General features: G+C 42.2%; 1 protein-coding gene across 1 annotated transcript in view; it reads left to right on the top strand.

The window, feature by feature from the left end:
• The window catches only part of tenm3 (teneurin transmembrane protein 3), a gene marked incomplete at its 5' end in the record, with an annotated part of 247,755 nt that extends 233,245 nt beyond the window's left edge, over positions 1-14,510 (top strand). The window contains 11 exons of the mRNA XM_079160005.1: positions 3,622-3,819; positions 4,387-4,446; positions 5,049-5,393; positions 6,572-6,816; positions 6,899-7,080; positions 8,096-8,298; positions 8,816-8,926; positions 9,026-9,168; positions 9,278-9,402; positions 10,406-10,536; positions 12,172-14,510. Coding sequence (XP_079016131.1) covers positions 3,622-3,819; positions 4,387-4,446; positions 5,049-5,393; positions 6,572-6,816; positions 6,899-7,080; positions 8,096-8,298; positions 8,816-8,926; positions 9,026-9,168; positions 9,278-9,402; positions 10,406-10,536; positions 12,172-12,927 — 2,499 coding nt within the window. The 3' untranslated portion in view covers positions 12,928-14,510. The remainder of the gene's footprint in view (positions 1-3,621; positions 3,820-4,386; positions 4,447-5,048; positions 5,394-6,571; positions 6,817-6,898; positions 7,081-8,095; positions 8,299-8,815; positions 8,927-9,025; positions 9,169-9,277; positions 9,403-10,405; positions 10,537-12,171) is intronic.
• Positions 14,511-15,317: the final 807 nt, after the last annotated feature.

The following is a 15,317-nucleotide window of genomic DNA, read 5'->3' as shown; positions in this document are numbered from 1 at the left end:
TATATCATAAATCACATGTACGCACGTCACTAACTACAGTATAATAGGTCACATGTACGCACGTCACTAACTACAGTATAATAGGTCACATGTACACACATCACTAACTACAGTATAATAGGTCACATGTACACACATCACTAACTACAGTATAATAGGTCACATGTACACACATCACTAACTACAGTATAATAGGTCACATGTACACACGTCACTAACTACAGTATAATAGGTCACATGTACACACATCACTAACTACAGTATAATAGGTCACATGTACACACATCACTAACTACAGTATAATAGGTCACATGTACACACGTCACTAACTACAGTATAATAGGTCACATGTACACACGTCACTAACTACAGTATAATAGGTCACATGTACACACGTCACTAACTACAGTATAATAGGTCACATGTACACACGTCACTAACTACAGTATAATAGGTCACATGTACGCACGTCACTAACTACAGTATAATAGGTCACATGTACACACATCACTAACTACAGTATAATAGGTCACATGTACACACATCACTAACTACAGTATAATAGGTCACATGTACACACATCACTAACTACAGTATAATAGGTCACATGTACACACATCACTAACTACAGTATAATAGGTCACATGTACACACATCACTAACTACAGTATAATAGGTCACATGTACACACATCACTAACTACAGTATAATAGGTCACATGTACACACATCACTAACTACAGTATAATAGGTCACATGTACACACGTCACTAACTACAGTATAATAGGTCACATGTACACACATCACTAACTACAGTATAATAGGTCACATGTACACACGTCACTAACTACAGTATAATAGGTCACATGTACACACATCACTAACTACAGTATAATAGGTCACATGTACACACGTCACTAACTACAGTATAATAGGTCACATGTACACACGTCACTAACTACAGTATAATAGGTCACATGTACACACATCACTAACTACAGTATAATAGGTCACATGTACACACGTCACTAACTACAGTATAATAGGTCACATGTACACACATCACTAACTACAGTATAATAGGTCACATGTACACACATCACTAACTACAGTATAATAGGTCACATGTACACACATCACTAACTACAGTATAATAGGTCACATGTACACACATCACTAACCAGTATAATCAGTGAGCTGTGTACAGCATGGCGGCACAATGTGGACAATTTATCAAAGTAGGTCTCCATCATCTTCCCCCCCACAAGGGCGATAGTGGCGGTAGTGACACCTTGTGTCCTCTCAGGAGCTCCAGTAATATGGTGAGAAATGGTAAATGGACTTACACTTGTATAGCGCCTTAGTCTTCTGACCACTCAAAGCACTGTACAATACATTCACCCATTCACACACTGATGGCAGGGGCTTCCATGCGAGGACACTTCGATGGACTAGAGGAGCCAGGATGAACCGCCGATTTTCTGATTAGAAGACAAGAGACACAGCAGCCTCCAAAACACATGTTCCTAGAAATTCTTCACAATAAAATTGTTACTGTTTTGTAACTTAAAACCTTTTATTTTGAAGCAGCAAAATCAGGGAATGTTGGGTTCAGCGGTAAGTTAACAGGACTCAGACAGTAGGTCTCAGATGAGCTCCAGCCCCAGTTTTCCTCCTCTCTTCCCTCTGCTCTCGCTCCTGAGAGGAGAGGAACTCCCTTGTGGGGGGAAGATGATGGAGACCTACTTTGATAAATTGTCCACATTGTGCCTTCATTGGCACAGCTCACTGAGATCAGAACTCAGTGCGAGTCAGGCCACCTCGGGCATGTGGTCTGGCTGATCAGATCCCAATGTGAGCAAGTTCTGGTCTCAGAGCGTACAGACTTGACAGTTAATACATCCTGGCATGATCAGATGCTAAAGGTCACATAGAAATAAAAGTGTAACCACGGCCAATTCAATTCAATTCAATTTGTTTTGTACAATTTACAATCTGGCTTCATCAGGGAGAAAAAAAGGAAGAAGCCTTCGAGAGAGCAACAGAGGAGGATCCTCTATCAGGATGGACAGAAGTGTGATAGATGTCATGTGTACAGAATGAACAACATAACAGAGTTACAACACATTTAATGCATATGACAGAACCACGGCAGGAGGCCAGACCAGGGTCCAGGTATAACCAGGATCCATGGCAACCTGCGAGGTGAATACTACGGGGAAGAAGCAATGTCAGTAATGTGCGTTAATAGTATCGGTATCAGAAATAGTAATGTGAGTAGCCAGTTTACGGGTTAACAGTTTCACTCCTCGGACCTGTTCAGTTGGAGGTCAAGGTGATCTTTCCCTCCTGCCTGAGGCAAGTATCACACACCCAGGAGATTAAAACAGTTTTGTCCCACACAAAGAAGAGTTGCTGCTGTGTCTTCTTATTTATTAGATCTGCATTCTCCTCACATTTCAGATTATCGTCCTCTACTAATGACAGTGCAGGAAGGTCCCTGAGGATTCCTGAGAGTGATGGCTTTGTCTTTGTTTGACTGGGGGAAATTGGTGTCACATTGTTCTAATCCTGTAGAAGAGCTATCCATGCTAAGCCCCAGGCCCCAATGCCAGTGCAGCGTGGAAAACACCCATGGGACGGATGAGGTAGCAGGGCATCCAAGTTGAGGAAAAATGATGTTAAAGAGCAAACATGTTGTCTCGTGTTTTACTGTGAAAGCTATTTCCTCGCCCAGCCTTGTTTGCTTATGATAGGAATATGTTGGGCTTTGTTTGTTGGAGTTTGGTTAAATGTGCAGGCGATGTCCTAATCGGTTTCATAACTGTCTGAGCTTTCTTTGTGCTTTTGCGGTTCAGTTCCACAAACTGCACAAAAGCACAATCACCCGGACCAGACTCTGGTAGACAGAGCAACAAATGAGTCTCAGTCAAATACAAATTATTATTTTCAGAATTAAAATCTATTAAGTAGAAAGCTAAACTACCATGTCCAGTCTTTCTCAATACGTGTCATTTGTTGTGATAAGGCGCTTTAAAAAAATAAAGAAAACTTCACGAGAAAACCTCGTAACAGCCAACATGATCCTGCTTCAACGAACTGACTGACCATTTAAAGAAATTGATTATACCAGGACACTTGGTGGAAAAGGCTCCGCTTTTTTGAAGGGAATCCAAGCAGCTACCCTCTTTAATAAACCAACTGTATTGTCAGAGAAGAATGTCAATATTGGATGATTTTTGCTCAACCCCAGAGTATGACATATATAAGGTATACAATTATAATTATTGTTTACGTCCAGTGCCTATAACAGGACTCAAACTAAGATCTGCATGAAAGTCTGATGTGCTACACTGCTCGCCCACCACCACTCCACATCCGTCATGCTGCATTAAGAGCACACTACCCCTTGCACAAAAAATAAAACAAAAAAGGGTGTTTTCTGTGAGTGCCGGTGCTTTATTTCTTCTGTCCTTGCCACTGCTGGGCAACCGATACTGTTAGAGATTTGAAGCCATGCTCGCTGACACTTTCCAGTAAGTGTAAAGTGTCTCATTGTGCTTGTTCTATTGTGTCTTTTACTGCTCTGATAGCATGTTTGTTCTGCCCTCTCTCTAACAGTCCATGGTCTTGCTGCTGCACAGCCAGCACCAGTACATCTTTGACTACGACTCTGGGGACCGACTGTCAGCGGTCACCATGCCAAGCGTGGCTCGACACACCATGCAGACTATCAGATCCATAGGATACTACAGAAACATCTACAACCCCCCAGAGAGCAACGCCTCCGTCACTGTGGACTACTCTGAAGATGGACAGGTGTGTGTGTGTGTGTGTGTGTGTGTAAGGTCTTAGGATAGTATTTTTTGTTTTCCTTCTTGCTGTTGTTCTTTTTTCTTACACAATAGCTTCCACACCTTTATTTCTTAAGAATTGTTCAAGTCTGATTATTTTCATGATATTAAAGGGAAGTGCCTATCAACCTACAAACTGTGAAATAAGACAACCTAGTCAGTATTTTGTGGGCTTAGAAAACATGTGATTCAACAAGCCATTCAGATTTGACTCCCCTTCCTCTCTCACATGCAGGCTCATTAGAATATATACCATCCACAGCTTGACAACTACCTTTACAAAGGTGCATTATATTTTTCTTGCAAGCCAATCTGAACAGAGTGGGCTTTTTTGGGGGTGGGGGGCTTAAAGAGAAAGGCACTAAAACGGAGCATTCCAGAAAGAGGGTGACTACAGATATATTCAGAAAGACAATATGAGAAAAAGAATGTGTTCTTTGAACATTAAAGCATGTAAACATGTTCTGCATGAACCTGAAATGAGCATGATATGTCCCCTTTAAAACTGATGTTCTTTTTCCTCTGTCTCTAGCTCCTCCGAGTCGCCCATCTAGGCACTGGCCGCCGCATACTCTACAAATATCGTAGACAGGTCGGGGACTTTGCTTTTACATATATATATGTTCAAGTACATATAGTTTATATACTAATAAATACAATATTTTATATTTGTGTACGATAGCAATATTGTCCTTTGCAATGAACATTTTCTTTTTTTTTATAATTTTAATAAAAATGGAATATATATTGCAAAATTTGGACTTTTAACATAATGTATCATTTGTCCTTCAGTTGTTAATCATTATTATCTGTTGAGTCAACACACATATGAATAGTTACACATTGTGAATACATTTGAATAGGATTTCTTCAGAATATGATCCTGAACAGTATAATCTATATATAATAAATGGAAAGAAGATCTGTTTTTGCATCGCATACTTGACAGTCATGGCAGGGAGAGATCATCAGTAGAGCCTGAACCATGAAGAAACAGAGTCAGGTGGACCCCAGGGTGGTGGTGCAGCAGCTGCAGCAGAGAATGAACAGGGACTTTGACAGCTTGACTAGACCACTCAAGTCAGTCATTAAATGTAACTGATGTTGTTGCTGATCCTGGATGAATAGGATCTGATATTCTACAAAGTCCATTATGGTAAACACAAACTGCTCTTTTTTTATTCGTCTCACCAGAACAAGCTGGCAGAGATCCTCTATGACTCAACGCGGGTCAGTTTCACATACGATGAGACCGCTGGTGTGCTTAAGACCGTCAACCTGCAGAGTGAAGGCTTCATCTGCTCCATCCGGTACCGTCAGATCGGCCCGCTGGTCGACCGGCAAATATTCCGCTTCAGCGAGGATGGAATGGTGAACGCACGCTTTGACTACACCTACGACAACAGCTTCAGAGTCACCAGCATGCAGGCTGTAATCAATGAGACACCACTGCCAATCGATCTCTATCAATTTGATGATATATCTGGAAAGGTGGAGCAGTTTGGGAAGTTCGGAGTCATCTATTATGATATCAATCAGGTAAGAAGGGATTGGATGCATTCATTTAAATTGTCCTTAAATGATGGATAAGTAAGAAAAAGTACCTCATAAATCTTGATACGGTGGATAAATCAATGCAGTTAGAGGTGATACTTTAATATTAATCTGGCATTTAAAGGCATAGAACATCATACATCCTCAATTTGGACGTTTAAGTCAGAACCTTGGCGTCACCCACAGCCTTCCACCTCTTGATCAGTGTGCAGGTCAAACATAGTGACATCCCAGCTAAAGCCTCAATTGTTTGACTTTACTTTTTCATCCTCCCCCATCCTTTCAGGGAGGACTGGGGTTGGAGATACGGCTAGAACAACATATAACAATTTTCTACGTAATTGATGATTTGACAGATAGTATGGTGTATTTGACATCATTATTATTAAGAATAATAGTCAGTAAATATACCCATTTTTTTCAAAGGTTTACTCTGCAAACAAAATATGTTAAAGACCTTAATAAATCAAATTAAATTTTGAAATGCGAACACTGAACCGTGTGAAGGTAGAAAAAAAGAAATAGGGACTTCCATGTTATCTTTAAAATACAAGTACAAAATTAAATAGAATAGATCCTGGTTTGGGTAAAATAAGCACACTTTTCATGTAACTTATGTAACTTGGCATTAGTGCCGTGCGTACGCCACCTAACAAAAATATGGTAAACTAAGTCAACGTCAACTTTAGGTTTCACACGGGACACAGACAGCAATGTGCTGAGTAAAAGTCCTGTTTGTTTGAACCATCCAATGAGTCACCTGACTTCCTCCTTAGCTCCCATCATAATAACTATGACACTAGAGGTCAACGTCGTCTTCTTGTATTCATATTGATTGATTCAATAGATGGTAGCAGCCTACCCACTAAAAGGTGTAGCAGGCCCCTTCTAACACGGGTTAGAAGGGGCCTGCTACACCTATGAGGCTCATAACAGCTGAACCATTCAGTCGGCTAAGGAGTGAATCTGAGATGCTTGATAGAAAGGCCTAAAAAAAACCATTCTTCTAAAGCTAATGCTGTAAACCCCAAATAGCAATCAGATGGCTGGCTCCTATGTTGTCTGGTTGTCACTGTGTTTGTGTCCCTGGATGGCTCTTGATTAGTGTCGATGCCCATGTCTTGTCTGGTCAGTCATGTATAGTTTCTCCCCCCCTGTCTTAGATCATCTCCACAGCAGTGATGACCTACACCAAACACTTCGACCAGCACGGCCGCATCAAGGAGATCCAGTATGAGATCTTCAGGTCTCTGATGTACTGGATCACCATTCAGTACGACAACATGGGCCGAGTCACCAAGCGTGAGATCAAGATTGGACCATTCGCCAACACAACCAAATATGGTTACGAGTATGACGTTGACGGACAGCTACAGACGGTCTCCCTCAATGAGAAGATGATGTGGAGGTAGGATCAGAACATTAAACAGAGAACAGCCCCATCATTTGATGATGCCAGATGTTAATAGTATAATGTTCTGGCCTTCTAGGTATAATTATGACCTGAATGGGAATCTGCATTTGCTGAACCCGGGCAACAGTGGTCGGTTGACCCCTCTACGCTACGACCTGAGGGACAGAATCACTCGTCTGGGAGACATTCAGTACAGGCTGGATGAAGACGGTTTCCTGAGACAGAGAGGAGCCGAGATATTTGAATACAACTCCAAAGGTGAGAGTTATTATGGTAACACAAAAGCCCGGTCACTCCAGAAAGTGACACAGAGAAGTTTATATGTGCGTCCTAATGAAAAGCTGTGCGAGAAGCTTGATGACGTAGTGACTAGTACTACAAGCCCTACTACTAGTAGGGCTTGTAGTAGGGCTTGTTGGTGAATATGTACCAGCTGGGAACTTGCTACCGATAGCTAGTTACAATCATGGTATAATAGCTCTCCGAGGTAGCTAGCTTTATGACTGCCAGTTATTTAGCGTGGTAGCTTGGTTGCTGAGGGTTAAATAAAAGCCACACAGCTCCTCCTTTTTTTCCTCTCTGACTCCATTTTCATTAAAGGTCAGCACTGTCCAGACAGCGTTATTATGAAGATGCTCTTCTTCGCAAGACCCGCCCTGCGTAACTTGTTGAGACGATTGGTTAATGTTAGGCATTGACCTTGAGTAGTTTGGGTTTAAATCATGCTCTCCTCTTGTGATGAGTACAGTTTGACTGGTCTGGGCATAGGACAAAGCATTTGTTCAGGTCGTCTGTGCTTCAATAAGCTACGCAGGGCGGGTCTCGCAAAGAAGAGCATTCATAATAACGCTGTCTCGACAGTGCTGACCTTGGATGAAAATGGAGAGAGCCTGGACGCCTGGACAATCCTAGCAAAATGCTGCAAAGGGCGGCTTTTGCACGTAAGGTACATGCAAGGTACTTGTAACCTGATTTGTCCTGCCAAGAAGAGTAGCGGGATTCATAAAGACGCACCAAGACAGCTTGTTATTGGTCAACAGCACCAACTCATGTGTCAAAGCTTACTTGGCCTGTGATCGAGGTGATTCTAATTAAATGAATTAGCTTTGCCACAATGTTTGTTCTTTTAAACACTGGTGTGGCAGAGCCTCAACCCTAGTTTTTTTTGTTAAAATTTTAGCATTTTAGATAAAAGTAACAATCTCACTGAAATCAATACTTCTAATGTTGTCTCGTCATTCTTCACATCCTTTTTTCTTCATCTGTGATTCAGGTCTTCTAGTTCGTGTCTACAGTAAAGCGGCTAGTTGGACCATCCAGTACCGCTATGACGGTTTGGGTCGGCGTGTGGCTTCTAGAAACAGTCTGGGCCAACACCTGCAATTCTTCTACGCTGACCTGAACTACCCCACCAGGATCACTCACGTCTACAACCACTCCAGCTCCGAGATCACGTCCTTTTACTACGATCTGCAGGTAGCTGCACTGGAGAAGTCATTATTGCTAGAATACTGTATTTGGTCAAATTTGACAAGGAAAGTACGGACAATTTATTTTTCCAAACTCAGAAGTTCTCCAGTGTTTCTAGCAAGAGACGGACAAATTGAGCAGCATGTGGAGGAGTCTTGCTTTCTCTGAACAGATCTCCCACTCACTGCTATTTATGAGTCACTTTTGGTTTTCACTCTCAACTTTTGATTTATGATAGTCCGTGTGATGTAGGTTTCCCTCCAGTGACCAGAGGGAAAACACGGTGAATGTGCAGCTTCTCAATTAGAGAGGGGGTGATGGTTCTCTCTGTAGCAGTGGTTAAGGAACCCGTAACAGTGTTTTATTGTTATGAATACAGTTACCCACACCCACAATAATTCATAATAATGGTGATGCCATTATTTATAGCCCTCCTGTTGCCACGTGGAGTTCTAATACAACAGCAAGTCTATTTACCATTATATTCATAATGTATTTAATTGTTATGTTTATTGTTGCACAGGGCCATGTGTTTGCTATGGAGATCAGCAGTGGAGAGGAGTTTTATATTGCATGTGATAACACCGGGACCCCTCTGGCTGTCTTCAGCAACAACGGACTGTTGCTTAAACAGGTATGTGTGCATGTGAATGTGTGTGTGTGTATCTGTTACTGAAATGGTTTTGTGTCTCCATATCAGATCATAAATCTGTGTGTGTGTGTGTGTGTGCAGGTGCAGTACACAGCGTACGGGGAGGTTTACTTTGATTCCAACCCAGACTTTGTGCTGGTGATTGGTTTCCATGGAGGCCTGTATGATCCTCTGACACGACTGCTACACTTTGGAGACAGAGACTACGACATCCCAGCTGGAAGGTATTCACTCATTTTACAGTCCAAGCGTGAGAGGTTATTCTCTACAACAGGACGCTATTGTTCTGTCATTGTCACATTTGACAAGAGTGTGTGTGTGTGTTTTACAAAGGTGGACCACTCCTGACATCAGCACATGGACACGTGTTGGTAAAGACCCCCAGCCCTTCAACCTCTACATGTTTCGAGGCAACAACCCTATCAGCAAGATTCATCAGGTCAAAGAATACGTCACAGGTAACAAGGAGACATTTAAAGAAAAGAAGCACGAGAGGGATTGTACTATTTGGGTCAAAAGATGTTCTGTGAGAAAAAGTGGAGCAGGAGTTTTCAATGGTTTCAAACCAAGTGCTATAAAAGAACAGCTGTCCTAAAAAGTTCTATTCTGGGTCTCCTTCTATTCACTACGGTTAATACTTTTACTTTCTATAAATATAGTAAATGTAGGAACTAAAAACATGTTTAAGCCGGATAACCAAACATATTTCTATTTTCCAAGCTGTTTTTAAAAACACAAGCTCATCGTTTCATTTGTTTGTAGAAGAAATTGTGACAACATGCTAGCATTACTTAATTACTGCAGTGGATGCAGTTTGACAACGAATAGGGTTTTTATGTTGTATTCCATCAGCCTGAATAGAGTAGTGAGGGTTTTTTACTAATTCTTAGAAATGCAGGCTGTAACACACACTATACTTTTACTATCCTGAAAGCTGTTTAGTGAAAGTGAACAGCATGGTGAAATAAGTCTGATGCAACAGGTGACAAAAAGTTCCATCTGCCAGGAGGAAAGTAGACTTAACACGGAGATATGAAGTGAGTTTTTGTATCATAGACGCTAAAGGGTGCCTTGGTATCAGACACCAAGGAGTGTGACAAAGGGGAGGTTTTTGACAGCCTGAAAGGCCCGCGAACCCTGAGTGATGTTACTGTGCTATTTGTTATTTGCTGACAAGATGAACACAAGAACAGAGAAAATCCAGGCAGAGGGCAGCGTCTAAATCTGCATATATAGACACATGTCTAAAGGGTCATAGTGATGATTGAGAGGGATTATATTTGATCAGTATATACATTGTTTATTAGGAAAATCTTGCATATTATACCTTTTAAAAGGGTTTATAAAGTTATCATAAGAAATATACAGACGCCTCTATTGAGTGCAAATCATCAAAGCAACATGCTCATCAACTTCTTTTATTTTTCTCTTTTCCACATCCAATGCTCCGTTTCTCTGTAGATGTCAATATCTGGTTGGTCACATTTGGCTTCCATCTCCACAACGCCATCCCAGGATTCCCCATTCCCAAGTTTGACCTGACGCAGCCGTCACTGGAGATGAAGAAGAGCCAGCTGTGGGACGACCTGCCTGTATGTATACCGAGTACTCTTAGATAGAAAGGCTGATGGCTTAAGAGCAGCAATGGCCTGTTGTATTAGCAGCAGGCTGAACTCATCCTGCTGAATCAGATCAACATGGAGCACAACATGCTGCTGCTGCACTGCTCAAACCTTCAAGGCCACAACCAGTGATGTGATCATAACTGTATTATGATTTTAGTGCTATTATTTGAATATATTTTAACTTTATTTCACCTGCAATGGCGTAGCAGCACACATTTTTTAGCTCCATAAATAGGAAAAAGGAAAACTGAATATAACATTAAATTGTTTTATATATCATGAAGGTATACTATACTATTAGGAAATGACCATTAGGAAAGAAAAGTTCATTTCATATGCAAAATAATAAAAACAATAAAGAAGAAAAGCAGATGCAATGGAGAGAAAACTCATGGAACAAATGACATAACTAAATAAACAAAGCAGGTGAAAAGGTGAGGAAATCCAGATAGAACCCGAGAAAAGAAAATAAGGAAACAGAGGGTAAGAGGAGGAAATGGATTGAGAATAATGAGGAGGAGACAATAAAGAGTCATCCAGCGAAACCAATCATGCATTGCTTCTTTTGGCTTAAAGCTGCATTCTCTGCTCCTTCCTCTTTCCGTACAGCCGCTCTGTTACGGTTGCTATTTATACACTTGTTTGGTGGAAGTCACACTTCTCTCACAAAGAGAGAGAGACTGCTGATATTCAGTGAAATAGAGACGTGACATGAACACTTCTTAATGAAAACAGAGACAAAAATAGATGTGGCAGATTCAGAAAGGACAAACAGAAAATGTGGAGGGAAAGGTTATTTGAAGTGCTAATGTACTGGACTTATTTGTGCAGTAATGGCCTTGCTCACCGGGACATTCAGAAGCTACAGGCATGTTGATCGGCCAGGCCAGGCCTTTATTTCACAGCAAGTAAATGCAATAATAAAATAATAAAGACATAAGTGATAGATACAGTGTCCAAAGATACAGCCAGATGTCTCATTTTCTCCCCCAGTCCCTGGGAGGGAGAATCAAAATGTAATACACATACAATCACATAACAATAACATACACCCACAGGTATTATTCAATACCTGTGGGTGTATGTAGCTAGAGTACATAAGAATATCCAGCTCCTTACCACGATGGCATGTAATCACTGTTCTTCTTCAGTGTGTTTGTCCTAACTTCCTACCTGTTACCAGTTCACTCAACTTGAATTTGTTATCAGGGCACAAGGAATCCAAAGATTGTAGGGAACATGTAGGGTTCGGGGCCCATACAGGTGGTGATATTCTGGAGCTTTCTCAAATCAAACAATGTAATATCACTGATATCAATTTGATGAATAAAAGGATTAGCCCACCTGCCATAAACCTACCATCTGAAACGTGAAACCTAAAGGGCCCCATAGACAGGACACTCGTGTTAAATTCACTTGTGTGTAGTCAGAGCTTCAGCTCAAAACCTGTGAAAACGTAACCACTCTGAATTTAAAATGTAGCGGCTTTAACGTCAAAAAATATTGTCATGTAATGTTGTTTTAAAGCAGTGTGTAATGAACTTCGTATGTGGTAATGCAGCACATGATGTCAAACGTTGCTCCTCTTCCTCTCGTCCTCAGTCTATCTCAGGTGTCCAGCAGGAGGTGACCCGTCAGTCTCAGGCGTTCCTGTCCTTTGAGCGCATGCCAGAGATCCAGCTCAGCCGGCAGCATTCAGGCCACGCCAAACCCTGGCTGTGGTTCTCCACAGTCAAGTCTCTGATTGGCAAGGGAGTGATGCTCGCCGTGATCCAAGGCCGCGTGGTAACCAACGCCCTCAACATTGCCAATGAGGATTGCATCAAAGTGGCTGCAGTCTTAAACAATGCCTTTTACCTTGAAGACCTACATTACACAGTGGAGGGACGAGACACGCACTACTTCATCAAGACCAGCCTGCCAGAGAACGACCTCAGCGCGCTGCGGCTCACCTCGGGCAGAAAATCTCTGGAAAACGGTGTGAACGTCACAGTGTCCCAGTCGACGACGGTGCTGAATGGGAGAACGCGGCGTTTCGCTGACGTGGAGCTGCAGTACGGTGCCCTGGCGCTCCACGTGCGATACGGGACAACGCTGGACGAAGAGAAGGCACGAATCCTGGAGCACGCCCGGCAGAGGGCGCTGGCGAGCGCATGGGCCCGCGAACAGCAGCGGGTGAGAGACGGGGAGGAAGGAGTTCGGCTGTGGACGGAGGGAGAGAAAAGGCAGCTGCTGAGCAGCGGGAAGGTTTTGGGGTACGATGGCTACTATGTGTTATCCATAGAGCAGTATCCCGAGCTAGCAGACAGTGCTAACAACATGCAGTTCCTACGGCAGAGTGAGATAGGGAGGAGGTAACACGGCATCGATTTCTACCCGTGTGACTGTCAAAGACTAACAAAAAGTTGAGTTTTAACACAAAGTGGATGTCACAGAATGAACTGTCCTGAGACTCAAAAGTAGCCACTGAAGTGACCCCATTTTTGCAAATTAGTTTTATTCTGAGGAGTAGGATTTATAGTGAACGATCACTTCAACGCAAATGACCCGCAACACAAACTACAGTTGTGATAGTTACAAACAATCTTCATGCGCCTGCAACAAGGTTTAGTCTTCGGACCAATGCCTTTTCTCTCTCTCTTTCTTTTTCTATCTATATTTTCTTTCTTTCACCCTGTCCTCTACCTTTAATAAACAGCCTGCACGCATGCCCCTCCCCCTCTCTCTGGTAGGCGGGGCTAACCGGAGTGCTATCTAGCTGTGAAACAGTGGGGTGTAGAAACTCGTTCAAATCGCTGACAGAGCATTTCCGCAGCCATCACAATGAGATGAGCCCCCAAGCATTTCGACAGTTGTAAACTGTCAGGAGTCGACGTAACAAATGTCTGTGGATCCCTCGCAGATATCGCAGGTATCATATCTGTGTGGGTCCAGGTGTGACCAGTCACTCTGGGTTATAGACCCCCATGAGCCATCATGACTGAAGGAACTGGAACTGTTGTGGACACTCTCTAACGGGCACAAAAAAGGACTACAATTTGTACGAGTGACAAAAAAAGACTATTTTCTGTTTTGATTTTTTGTTTTGTTTTTATATATAAACTTGCATTTGCTTCAGACAAAAAGGGGATAAAAAATGAACAAAAAACAGTTGCATAGTATTACCTATACCACTACTACTACTATTATTACACCACCACCACCGGAATGGACTATGATCTGAACTAAACACTTTGAGTTGTGTTTCTGTTTCCTTCTTATCTATTATCTGTTTGGTCAGTTGTAAAGCCACTCCTTCTCGCCCCCCGTCCTCCTGCGAGGTCTATAAAGTTGTACAGTGTCAGACTGTGAGGACACGGGGCGACCACGGTGCCACGGCGGTCTCTGATTCTCTGCGGACCGAGTGGGCTCACCGGTCTGGTTAAACACTGGTCCCCTGTCAGCCCAGGAGCCCTTCACTTCTGCAAAATGTGACTCATAATGCATAGACCTTGTGCTTTTATCGGTCAACGGTAGTAGTATTGCTTGCAATAGAAACATGTTGTCATGGCTTTGGGGGGAAGGGTTGCTGTGAGTAGTAACTAATCGTTGCTTCTCTCCTCGTTTTTTGCTCGTTTCTCCTTAAAGGGACAGTGCATCGCCGTCAGTGACTTTAATGAGTAACGGTAATCAAAAACCGATGTGGATGTTTTCTCATTGATTGTGGGTCTCTGTACTCTCAGAGGAGTTTTCTTTGTGTGTATGTGTGTGTTTACAAGGTTGGGAAGGCATCTTAAATCATTTTAAAGGAAAGAACAGGAACTTTACAGTGTTAACGTCATATGCTACCAATCTTTTTTCAGAGACGAGTTGAAAATGTTTTATGGGTTGATCTTTTTTATTTTGAAGGTTGAGAAATTCCACTTATCCGTACATCAATATTAGTCTCAGAGAAAGTAATTTATGTACAGTGTTTCTACGGTAAAGAATAAAACTCCTTGAAACTATTGTTGTGTTTTTACTGTACATCTGTGTTTCTGTTTCCATCCACTCTCAAAGGCAAACAATGAAAAGCTGCTATCAGCAATGAATGTGGTGTCATAGTACCATGCAGCTGTGTGATATTGTGTGATATTGTTACATGCAGTTACATATGATAACTGATATGTAACAGTTATCAAAACACAAATGAAATTTAAAATGCTTTATTTTCTTTAAAAAGAACTTAGGAGTCTGCCTTTCATGTCTCATCTGAGACAAGATGAGACAAGAAAGTTTTCCACCAAACTGAGCGCATAGATGCAGGTTTTTTAAAACATGTGAAACCTCGCTCGAACTAGGCCATGTGGCCGCCCCGGTGCTCTGGCTTTGCTGGGGGGGGGTTCTTGGTGCATCACGTTCGACGTCACCGACGCACTGGTCAGCACCAGAAGCAGGGTTAGAAGGTAAACGGTAATATGTGACGGCAGTTACTTCTTCTATCCGTTATTTATCCAGTCTCTCAAACCGTAGCTGGTGATTGTTGGAACAGTGGAAAGACTAACAAAGATGCTTTGGGCTTATACAGCTCTGGTAGAGACCTGTCAATCATAAGGTAGCCCCGCCCTAAAGCATACCCTGCTTTATGGTCTATTTGACTAAATGAACAATAATTCCAAAAAGCCTGGCAAAGTTGAGGCAGAAATGAGTCACTCAGATCAGCGGATTCTTCCAGTGATTGGCCAGAAGGCAGCAGTTAACCACCAGTGTGTCTATGATGAACCAGGCAT

The sequence above is a fragment of the Pholis gunnellus genome (genome assembly GCF_910591455.1).
Source record: "Pholis gunnellus genome assembly, chromosome: 5".
NCBI classification, from domain to species: domain Eukaryota; kingdom Metazoa; phylum Chordata; class Actinopteri; order Perciformes; family Pholidae; genus Pholis; species Pholis gunnellus.
Note: the sequence above shows the minus strand (reverse complement) of the source record. Positions and strands in the feature narration are given on the sequence as shown.